Source organism: Olea europaea, unplaced genomic scaffold (genome assembly GCF_002742605.1).
Source record: "Olea europaea var. sylvestris unplaced genomic scaffold, O_europaea_v1 scaffold1069, whole genome shotgun sequence".
Taxonomy (NCBI): domain Eukaryota; kingdom Viridiplantae; phylum Streptophyta; class Magnoliopsida; order Lamiales; family Oleaceae; genus Olea; species Olea europaea.
The window spans coordinates 120,956-133,274 of record NW_019228042.1 but is presented as its reverse complement, the minus strand read 5'-3'; the positions used below and the strand labels follow the sequence as shown (position 1 = coordinate 133,274).

At 35.1% G+C, this 12,319-nt stretch overlaps 1 protein-coding gene across 3 annotated transcripts; it reads right to left on the bottom strand.

Annotated features, from left to right (window-relative positions):
* Positions 1–7,150: 7,150 nt before the first annotated feature.
* LOC111373088 (glutathione hydrolase 1-like) lies at positions 7,151–10,351 on the bottom strand. Of its 3 annotated transcripts, none has more exons than XM_022995557.1 (7): positions 10,090–10,341; positions 9,369–9,691; positions 8,760–9,278; positions 8,440–8,675; positions 8,002–8,266; positions 7,744–7,881; positions 7,151–7,572 (listed from the first exon to the last, which is right to left on the bottom strand). In XM_022995557.1, exons 1-7 carry the CDS (start codon positions 10,094–10,096, stop codon positions 7,342–7,344), a joined length of 1,719 nt encoding a protein of 572 aa, XP_022851325.1. In that variant the 5' UTR covers positions 10,097–10,341; the 3' UTR covers positions 7,151–7,341. The 3 variants fall into 3 exon arrangements, with proteins under 3 accessions (XP_022851325.1, XP_022851324.1, XP_022851326.1); XM_022995558.1 differs by having other exon boundaries at positions 7,525–7,651; positions 10,090–10,347; XM_022995556.1 differs by having other exon boundaries at positions 8,440–9,278; positions 10,090–10,351.
* Positions 10,352–12,319: the final 1,968 nt, after the last annotated feature.

The window sequence follows — 12,319 nt, the reverse complement described above, 5'->3', positions numbered from 1 at the left end:
AGAGTACCACGCTATGGTCATTGCACCCCTGAGAACCTTCCAAATATCACCGTTGAAGGTTGTGACATAACCTTCATTTGATAGTTGGCCCACAAATATCAAGTTCTTCCTCAAGTCTGGAATATCTCTGACATCCTTCAATTTCCATACAGATTCATTAAGCTTGATCTGTACTTCATCTTTGCCGACTACGTCACAAGGTTGATTATCACCAAGATATACTTTTCCAAGATTGCCCGATTCATAACTTGTAAAGAGTTCTTTGTTTGAGGTAGCACGACAAGATGCTCAGAAATCTATTACCTAGTATTTCTGCTTTGCTTTCCAAAGAGCATATCAAAGCATCATCAGATTCTTCTGCTACAACATTGGCCTCGGTCTTGTTTTCATTTTCTTTCTTGGAAACTTGATACTGATTTTTGTAGTGTCTATTCTTGCCACAATTCCAACATTTAAACTTTTAATTTGTTGAATTTCTTTGGATATCTAGATTTTGATCTACCAAACCTTGACTTACTCCTGTTATGCCCTTTACTTCTGTTTGAACTTCTGCCTCTGCTCTCCATGTTCAAAGTGGCTCCAGAAGTGGAAACACCTTCTTTCTGTCTTCGTATTTTCTCGGTCAGGATCATATTCACGACATCTTCAAACTTCAATTTGGACTTTCCAGCAGAGCTACTAATTGCTATAACTGTGCCATTCCAACTCTCAAGCAGCTGCCCGAGAATCAACAAAGCTCGAACCTCATCACCGAACGTGATTTCGATTGTGTTTAACTGGTCCATCACTTCATTGAACTCATTTAGATGTTCTCCAAATCTTTCGCCTTTCGTCATTTTCATAGTAAATAACTTTTTGATTAAATGAACTTTGTTTGCTGCAGATGGTTGTTCATACATGCTAGATAGGGCCGCTATGAGAGATACCGTTGTCTTCCCATTTTTTATGTTGAAAGCAATTGACTTTGATAATGTCAACCTTACTGCATCAAGAGCCTTTCGATCAAGCAATTCCCACTTATCGTTGGTCATGTCCTTCGGCTTTTTGTGAAGTGGTTTATACAGGTTCTGGTACAAATAGTCCTCTATTTGCATCTTCCAAAATCCAAAGTTTGTACCATCAAATTTATCAATTTTAGATATCTTCTTGTCTGTTGCCATTGCTCTTACTTAAATTCTGGAGCTCTGATACCAGTTGTTAGGAATTAAATTGCTACTAATTCCGCCAGGATCAGTAGGACGCAAAATAATTTAAATTGAGAAGAAATAAATGTAGCAAAAAATTAATAAGTGCAAGTGACTCAAAAATTTACGTGGTTCGGCAATTGTGCCTACGTCCAAAAACCCACACCAATTTTTTTACTATATCAACAAGAAAAAAATACAACAAATACACTCTCTATATTTTATTTGCCTACGCAAAGGCAATCTCTCAATTTTCTCTCGTTAATTTTCTGCACAAAGTAAAGCTTAACTGCTTCTCACTTTTGTGTTTTGCTCACTGTCTCTCGTGTTTTCACTCAACAACTTTCTTCCACTTTTCTTTTGCACCTATATCTGTCCCTGCTTTGGCCTCGTATTTATAGTGAAAAACTTGCCACCCTCATTAATTGCAAATTCATCATTTTCAACAAAGGCAACCTTTCATTAAATGCATGGCACAAAATCTTCAAGAAATTACGACTGCATGGTTGCAAAACATTTCCATACACATTGTCTTTTTCAACACTTGTTGCCTCCTTTTGAAAAAATGTGTCTGACAACATGAGAATTTGTGAAGCCTAAAACTTAGGCTCCATAATTTCATCATATTGGACGTTATGTCTATATGAGGGTCATCACATTTACTTCTAAAAGTGCTTCACAAGTTGCATACGTTCTTCATTTGTTTTGAGTTTCCAGCTAAAATCTTGAGGTTTATAATTTCCTTGACCTTGTGCACTAACTTGGGCTCCTAATTTTTAATGCAGAAAAGCTTTATTGCTTCAATTCTTTATGATGAGATGTTGAATTCAGATTTTATAAAGAAACCTCTTGATCAATTTGTGGGCTTTCTTCTTGCTTGCAATGAAAATTGCGTTATCTTTCTGCATAATTGAAGTGCAAAGAAGATGCCCTTGCTGTGGGAGCTGAGTGTGCTGAAATGTCTAGGAAAGAAATTGAGGGATATTTTGCACCAAAAGATACAAGTGATGCCACTCTCAACGATCATTGGTTGCCCAATTCTGCAAGTAAATAGTATCCAATTGTAAGAAATTGAATCCATTGAAGAATGATATTCAAAAATTCAATTTATAGTTTTGAAACTATTCTAAAGAAGCATTCTTCAAGGATTGTACCTTTTTTGGTTTTTGGTTTTTATTTATTTTTGCTTTCTTTATTTTTCAAAAATGATGCAAAAATAGATTGTTCTGAAATAAAAAAGAAACGTTCCCATATAAAAGTTAGTTGCCCCATTAATTTTTTAATGAATGAACTTGTCTTAACATCCAAATGGGCATACTGATACATCTCACATTTGAGTTTTTAATGCCAAATATGTAATAATTTGCAAAAATGTGAATACACTCGTTGGCTAATGGGGCATTCTTTGAAATGAAATTAAAAGAGAATCCATTCTCTTTGTTAGGTTCAATTGTAATTGGCAATTCTGTGAGCAAAAAGGGTCAAATTAATAGTGATAAAGTCGAGAAGTCATGTGCAATATTGTAAAACTTGTTGGTAGGATAGGGTTTAATGTCAAAATATGGAAGGATAGACCATCGCAGTTTCACTTTCTTCTCACCAGCGCACAGCTCGAGCGGCACTTTCAGAGAGGATGTCGCTAGCTTCTCGCCAATTCTTTGCTCAAGGGAAAAAGGGCATCGCTAGCTGTCGCTTGACGTCACTCGAGTGAGGTATTTTTCGTGAAACCCTAATTTTCCTTTTTTGAGAGTTTCAACCATTCCAAACTACCTAAAACATTCCACATATAAATATCTGCACCGTCTTAACGAAAAAGCTTGGATTGTCCATTGGAGAAAACACTTGCATCCTTCAAAATTATACAATCTTTTCTTAATCAACCTTGGCGGTTAAAAAACATCAAATCTGAAATTCAAACACCAAAAACCAAAAGCTTCCTGAGGATCTGCTTGTGATTGAAGATCAAGGAAGATGATCGGAGTTCTGGTAGTTGGAGAACGAGAGTTATTAGGGAATCCACAAGAGATAGATGAGATCAGAAGTCGGGAGTTGGTGCAGAAGCACACAGTCCAGGAGGGCTTTGGGAATTACAGTACAGGAGGTCAGAAAGAACGTGTGTGAGTTTAGTCTGGCGGTACTATAAGTTATGTCCGTTTATAGTGGATTCATACTGGCTTAGGCTCGGAGTTTTACCTAGTTTGGGGTTTCTCAGTCATCAAACTTTTGAATTCTTTAATTTTCAGCAATTTACTATTGTGCGGTAGTTCAACATAGGATAGTAATGCATGTGAATGAATCTGGACAAAATTGATAACTGTGACTTGTTACAATTATTCATTGGTCGTTTAAAATTCCACATAAACACCTATTCACTCTCTCTATGTGTTATTTGGGTCAAACTACGTTATTTCAAATGGTATCAGAGCTCTGATTTCAGGAAATAGGTCAGACATATACAACGAGAAGGCATTTGAGTTGGTTGTTTTTGGGTAGTCTTGGTAGTCACATTTGATAAGTCTTGTGAGTCAGTTTTGTTGTACTGTATGTTTTGTCACAGAATGCCAAAGTGGGAGATTGTTAGGTTTCTAATGTATTGGTAATTCTTTAGACAAAATGATTAATACAAAAGAGTTTTAAATGTCAAGAAGTCTTTTAGATTTGGTAGTATAGTCGTTGAAAGAGTCCAAGATGTCCAAAAAGATCACACATGATCATTGGAATGCAATTAGAAATCTAAAAGATATCAAAGAGTGGCACAAGTTATGTTTTAGCAAATTGCAACACATTTTTCATGCAGAAAATGTTAGAATTTTGTAACGACACGATCTCTGTACCCAAGCCATTAGCTTACTATCTGTCTGCTTTGGATGGGCCTTGCGCCCACTTACCCCTCATGACTTTCTATCGCGTCCCCCAGGATTCGAACTTATAATCTTTCCCTTAGTAAGACTTAAGTTGAATCCTGGGCAACTGCCAATTGGTATCAGGATTTAACTTAAGTCTTACTTAACGGCCCGGGTCTTTGTACCCAAGCAATTAGCTTATGTACTGTTCACTTTGGATGAGCCTTGCACCCACTTACCCCTCACGACTTTCTATTGCTTCCCCTAAGATTCGAACTCATAACATTTTCCTTAAGTAAAACTTAAGTTGAATCCTGGTATGTAACAAAGCGGACAGTACGTAAGCTAACAGCTTGGGTACAGAGATTCGGGTCGTTACAAATTTGGACAAGGCTAGGCTACTTCTAGAAGAATTGTGGCCCTTTAAGTTACATTTTCAACGCATTTTGAATCACCTCAATTAGATATTGGAAGATAAAGTTATAACGAAAATACTGACAACTACTCAGCTATCGTTAGCTCCTAGCTCGAGCGACAGGTCGACGATTAGAATTCTGTTTTACTTCAAACACTTAGGCCATGTTTGATTGGACACATTTTCCATAGAAAATGGAAAACATGTTCCTTTTCCTTTAAATGGTGGAAAACTGAATTCCCACCATTGGTGGGAATTGGTTTTCCAATTTTTTTATTTTTTAATTTTTTTAATTTTCAGCAATGGAAACAAAATCTATCAACCATTGTAAAAAAAATTATCCATTTAATTGACAATTTTCATGACAAATAAGACCAAATGAACACCAAAAGATTCAAAATTTCAACATTTTTCACGTGAAAAATTATATCAATCAAATACAATAATTTACAATTTCCAGGAAAACAATTTCTAAACAATTCATTTCCCTGAAATTCGTTTTCAATTCCATCTTTGCAATCAAATGGACACTTAGTGTGTGTTTGATAGGGTGAAAATTCCATGGAAAATGGAATTGCAATTCCTTCTTTTTATTTTTTTTGTGTTTGATTGACAAAATTTTTCTTGGAATTCATTTTCCACATTTTCATGCCACAGAGACATTTTTCATGTTTTGAAGGAAAATGAATTCTTACCAAAATGGTGAGAATCCATTTTCCCAGATTTACTGAAGCATTTTTTTTTCATTTATTTATTTATTAAATTTTTTTTGTGCAGTGAAAATAAATTTTAAGAATTATTATAAAAAAATATTTCCCTTTAATTGAAAATTTTCATGTAAAACAAATCTAAATGAATACCAAAAGATAGATGATTTTCTTGATTTTTTTTTTTGCCAATAGAAACAAATTTCATCCCCAATACCAATAAACTATATTCCTTTAATTGATAATTTTCGTGTAAAGCAAAGTCAAACGAACACCAAAAAATACTTTTATTTCAACATTTTTCACATAGAAAATTATACAAATCAAACACAATAATTTACAATTCCCAAGAAAATAATTTCTAGGCAATTCAATTTCCTGTAATTCGTTTTCTTTCCACCAAATTCCATATTTGCAATCAAATGGACCATTAGTTTTTCATTCCCTTTTCATCCCAAACACTTTTCCTTATAAATATACAGCCTATAGGATGTCCGAAAGTATGGTTGATCATTATATTTCACTTTCATATCATTCTTTAGTGATCCAAGAATACTTTCAATTGGAGAATTCATTCCATCATTTCTTGAGATCATTCAACCATGTTTTGGGAAAACATCAAGATTTTTAATCCAAAATACCGTGTTTCCTTAATCCGTTGAGGAAATGTGGATTGAAGCGCAATTATAAGCACAAGAACAGGTGGTTCTTGGTGTTTCACTTGGAGAGACATTCAACGTAAGACCAGGAGGCTGTAGGAGACAGTAGATTGGACTATAGGAGGTAGATCAAGAGGTCTAGCAAGAGGCTAGAGGTATCTACGATAGTAGGAGGCTAAAAGAGGTAGATTGGGAGATCCAACGGACTAGAGATATCTACGGCAGTAGATCGTAAGATTGTAACAGTAGGTCTTAGTGGGTACATGAGTTATTGGAATTGCTGTGTATTCCCTGAACTGTCTATAATGGAGGTAACTGGCTTGATCTCGGAGTTTTTCCAACGTTGGGTTTCTTCGTCATCAAAATTGTGTTTTTACTGCTTTCCATAATTTATTACAAACTGAGGCATTTAAACATAGGATTAAATTGAATTGTATGTTTAACCATCTAGAAACTAATTAAAGTGACGTGTTGCTTTGGTTAGTATAATTCTGCACGTAAGGTCGAACAAATTGGTAATCTAGAACGTAAACTTGGTAACTCTAAAATTTTAAGTGGTATTAGAACGTTCTAGATTCTTTCACTCTTGAATTCAGCCTAACATGCCCGACAAATGGTAACAAAATCATGTACTCGACTGAATAAAGAAACCATTATAATCTTGCCTGTGTTAGAAAAAATTCAGGAATAATGTTGCTTGTACACGATAAAGTTATATAATGATTTATATATAGATAATGTGTCAAAAAAAGAATGATGATTTTTTATATTTTTTATATGAAGAAATTCTTACTCGGTCATATCTCATCACATATATGTATGTAAAGTATTATGTAAATGTAGCACAATCGAAAATTCAGATAAATGTTTGAGTCAAATTAATCAAAATGGCGAAAATTTATGTGATGATGAATTCTTGAGGTAACGGAGCATCAATGGTAACGAGAGTATTATGATGTAGATCTCCACACGAGGTATTATCTTATATACCTTAAACCAACCTTTCATAATCATATACCATAATCCAATGTGGTGTACCAAACATGCCATGGAAGGATATGGGCGGAAGATTGTCATCGCTTAACGGGGCACTGATGATAATATAGTACTTGGTTTGAGGGGACGGGGAGATTGTTGGAGATATGATGCATCGGCTGGACATGAGAACCATTTTTCATTGTATAAATAGATTGAACTATTCTTTATAGATTAACCCTATAGGATGGAGCTCAAAATCTCTACATAATTACATTGCAACGATACATTTGTCAATAATTATTTTCACAAAGACCTTCCTATTTTATTTCTTAATTTTATTCGAATTAGTAAATGTGTGCATCAGTTCTTTTGTTTTCATCTGAAACATAACAAGAATTTTTAATTTCTATGCATTTCATTTTTGCTCTTGATCAATGTAAATAGCACTCTTAACGCTAAATCGAAGTTTTTCTTGATCATCGCTGCTTATTAACTTCTTACATTCTTCAGTGTTGAATTTAGAAGAATGGAGAGAAATTAGGGAATCAGCCAGATTTAGTAACCAGCTGGAAATCCACCCTTTCTTGGATCACTTACTGCAACAAGTTTCCCAGATGTTGATGAATCCAATTCCTCAAGTACTATAAATTGGCATATTGTCCCTCCAGCAAGACTTTGTAAGACATGTCCCTTCCTTTTTAGAGCTTCCCGTGTCGTTTCAGAAACCTCGAAGTGATCGCCTGTAACTGCTGTCCAGTTCTCATACTGTAACACATTGGGAATAAGCTGCACAAGCAATATCACCATTTCCAAATCTTATTTACTGATTTATGAGTCATGAGGTTTGCTGCATTTATCTCAACTTCTGAATTACAAAAATTGCAACTGTGTTGTCTAAGTAAGTACCGCAAGGGAGATGACAGAAATTTAAGAAATGTAATGATGATTAGTAGTCACCTGATCATAAGATCTTGGAGCCATGACAGAGGAGAATGGATCCATTTCTCTTGCAAAGTAATTCAGAAATACTTCTGTTGTACCTGCAATTATAAAAGATCCACCACTTGCACCAATGACAGCTTTCAGTTTTTTCCCCTAAGATGACGAAAATGGGAAACCAAAAAAGAACATTAAACATGATAAGGGTCCGATCGTGTCATTTGCACGTTGGTGCAGCATTATACATGTAGATGGATCGTGAAGGCGACTTTGTACCTTGAGGACAATTATAGGGTTCATAGATGACAATGGTCTTTTGCCTGGATAGATAAAATTGGCTGGTGCTGGAGGTGGAACATTTTTCAAATTCTTTGCAGGCATCGAGAAATCATCCATTTCATTGTTGAGAAGTATCCCAGTAGTTGGTGAAAGGAATTTCGAGCCAAAATATGAATTTACAGTTGTGGTCATAGAGACAGCATTTCTTTTACCATCTACAATGGATATGTGACTGGTACCATGATCATGAATCTGGTTCCACCTATTAAGAAGCTAAAAGATACATCAAAAGCAGTATTTGGATGAGAATGGATAATTAATAAACATTCATAGAAGCGTTAACAGCATGTTTTCAAATTAGCCACAGAAATTCGACACGAAAAAGATAGAAGAGGCGTAGAATGAACATATCAGATGACAAATTGAGCTGCTTACTTTCCACCATAATGACTGGCATTGAATGTCATATTATCAAAAATGGTCTTCTTCAACTTGGCTGCAAATTTGGTTGACAGCATATCCTTCAAAACATCTGTAGTATTGACAAAATCCGGATCGCCAAGGTTCATCCTCATGGCAAATGCATGTTTCAAAGCTTCAATTTCTCTATGGATCATAAGCGAATCTGATAAGTTTAACAGCCCTTCGTACTGGGCGAGGATGTTTAGTATCTGAGGAAGTCCCAAAAGGCAAAAAGTGACGGAATTTAGGGAAAAATAAAGAAGTGAAAAGTGAAATTTGAGTTTTGTACTTACAAGTGACATTGCAGCTCCTCCAGAAGAAGGGGGAGACATACCAAGTACTCTAACCCCCATGAAGTCTACTGAGATCGGATTTCTCTGTTTAACTTGGTAATGCTGCAAGTCCCTCATTGTTAGAATTCCCCTGGCCTTCCTCACATCGTTAACCAGATTGAACCCAATCGTTCCATTATACAATGCCTTCACTCCATATTTTGATATCGCTTTCAGAGTTTTTGACAGTTTCTTGTTATAAATTTTATCACCAGGTTGCAAAAGGCTACCGTTAGATGAGAATATATCACGAAGTCCCTTAACTGCCATGATGCCTGATTCTGTTTTCACCATTTGCATATGGAGATACGGCGAAATCTTGAATCCATTATGTGCAAGTTGTGCTGCTGGTTTTACGAGTCTCTCCCAGGAAATCTTCCCATATTGTTCCCAAGCTTCGTGAAGTCCTGCAAGTTCTCCCGGGACTGCAACAGAGAGAGCGCCACCTTCCTTTAGGGCAACATTTCCGGAATACATGTCCTGGAAAAAAGAAAAATCAAGAACTTCAATATAATCAGTTTGGTAACTCAAGAGATCTGAAAGATGGCAACAAGCCAACAACTTGATTACCTCAAAAGCTTTCTGAGGAGCAGATTCTCTCATATCAAAGGCTTTGGCGACCCCATCAGCTGAACGGACAAGCATAAATGCACCACCGCCAATGCCGCTAGAAGCAGGGCTCACAACGCCCAAGCAAAGCGCTGCAGCAACTGCTGCATCAACAGCATGGCCACCTTCAAGGAGAACATTCCTCCCTATGGTTGAGCACTGACCATGATCAGTGGCAACAACGCCATTGGTTACTGTAATTACCTCGCGTCTTCTACTGGCTAAACAGCTACTTAGACTTGAACTCAAACACAATAATGAAATAAACAGCAGCGATACAGAATCTGATCACAATATGAGCACGTATCTCAATGAAATAATAATAATTACGACTTCTTCAAGAAAACGAGAATATAACACCATGGATCTTATAAAAAATAATTATTCAAATGCACACCAGGAAAACTTTTTGCTATGCTGATTGGACAAGGCAGCTAAAAAATAAATAAATATTTTCGAGTCTATCTTCCTTGAGGTTGTCCAATCCATCATACGAAAAATGCCCTTTTATGTATAAAATGTGCATGAACTAATTTAAGCATAATGCATCAAGTATAGAACAGAAATATCAGAAGTACAATAGAGTTCACATTCACATGCTATAATTTCTTCTGAAGATTTTTTCTAAAAACAGATTAATTATTCAATTATAAGCACCAGCAATGAGGTGATGTCAACTCACATGCCATAAACTCTTTTGGAGAGAACCAATTTTGATGAAACCTTCTTAAAATCAGTTAAGCAGCTTTACTCTAGGAAATAAGCAAGAAGGCCTTGAAATCAGTGAGCTGATCACACTGAAAAAAGTGGTTGCTGGTTTTGCTTCCCTGCACTTCACGTGTAATTGAGTTGTGGAAGATCGTGTCCTTTTCTACTTTGAACGAGTTATGCAGCAGGTTGCAAATGGAATCTCTCTTCAGATAAGAGTCAATGGTTTCCACTTCCTCCATTACACGTTTCTTGTTCTTTTAACTTAATGCTCGTAAATGTTGACAGGCACAATTCTCCTTGATTCACACAAGCACCCAACCTTAGAATAATTAAAAGCAAGTGTTTTAAGTTTCGTTGTGTTCTATATATGAAAGAACATATATTATTTGATTAAAAGAAATTAAGAAGTTGTTTGACAAAGTTTTTGATAAATGTTTTAGCAAATTTTGATAAAATTGATAATATGTATGGTTGAAAATTGATAAAAATTGTCGATCGCATAAAAATGTAGACTTTGACATCAAATTTTTAACAACTTTTAAGCTATCTTATACAAGCACTAGGGAAACGTTAGACATACTTTTGCTTTTTGTAGAAAAATTTTATTTGGAAGTTACCTTAAATTTTATTTGAAAACTAGTTTTTAAAAGAATTTTCAATTTCAAAAGTGAGTTTAAGAGTTTCTCTAAAAGTTCTTCTAATTACAAGAAATACTTTTATAAAATTAGTCAAACGGGATCAAAAGCATTTTTAAGTCTTAAGAACTTATTTTGATTTCTCAAAAGTGATGTCAAACGGGCCTTAATCTCTCTCCAACCTCCTAGGAATTATAAATAAGTACGTATGTATTATTTCCCATATCACGCAGATTTTAAGGTGTTGAAACTCCAATCCTCCTAATCATAAACCCTAGTACTTGGGGACCGATTGGAGGAGTTATAGCTGGTTGGTGAAATTGAGTGATAATTAAGAGATATGACCAAAATTTTAAACAAGTGGTGGTCAAAAGGCAAACGTGGCAGTAGTCACCTAACGCAATTTGAGGTTAAGGCTCCTCCACCTAGATGGGTATAATTTTGGGGGGATGGGTTAGTTTTTGGGGGAGATGATTATGTGAATCGCGGAAGATGAATCTTGTTTGTTAACATCAACCTCATTGTATTGTTACCTATCGTTGTCGCCTCATTTCCCCCATCTCCGTCGACCCCATTTTTACATTTCCATACACTACATTTCCTCTTAGAAAGAATCTTTAAAAAATTGAAAAGAAATAAATAAATATAAAATAATTCTCTTCAAACCCAATAGTAGTGATAGTGGAGAAGTTCCCCACCAATCAATGGATTTGATTGAGTGGGTTAGGTGTTGAGATTGGAGTTGGGTAGTTGTATAGACTGGTAAAAATTATTATTATTATTTTTTGATAAATTTTTAGATAAAATCGTTAAAGGTCCTTTTGGTGCACAATTATTAAAGATTTAAGACAATCCCTGCATATTTTTAAAAGGTTTGGAACTTCTAATGCAAATTATCCTTTTTAGTTAATAGAAGGTTAAAATTCGTTTTGTCCTTTTAAAATTAGTCAAATTATGCTCTTAACGCTGATTTTTGGACGGAAATCATCAAAATTTCCTTTCCCCGCACTAATTTGAAAGATTTGGGACCAGAGCTGCTATGAATTAAAGGTTCAATACAAAACCTGCAAACTTTTGAAATGCTTGAAATCGTCGCTGCAAATTATCTCAAGGACTTAATAGCTAAACGTCAATATAAACAGATTGAGTGTAAATCTGCACAAGTTGTCAAACAATGAGGACCAGCATCCAATTCATACCATTGTTCTATGGTGGCATCTCCATCATGCTAGATGGTGCTAAACAATCAAACAAAACGATTCTTTTTATATTAATTGAGCGTTAAACATCAATTATTATATTTATATTTGGATCTAAGATTATTAAAAAAAAAAAAATTGATAATATCTATCAAAAAATTTAATATAGAATCTTTTCTGTCAAAATCTAAATATATTTATTTAATACATGTATTGTGACTAAACCAAGAAGCACCAAGAGGAAAATCCATTAAGTGAAATTATCGATTGTAATGTAAAAGCTTGTTTATTTGTGTGTTTTATCATCATTTTTTTTTCCATCCGAAAGTAACATTATTGTTGCTTAGACAAGTCCCTTTAAACAATC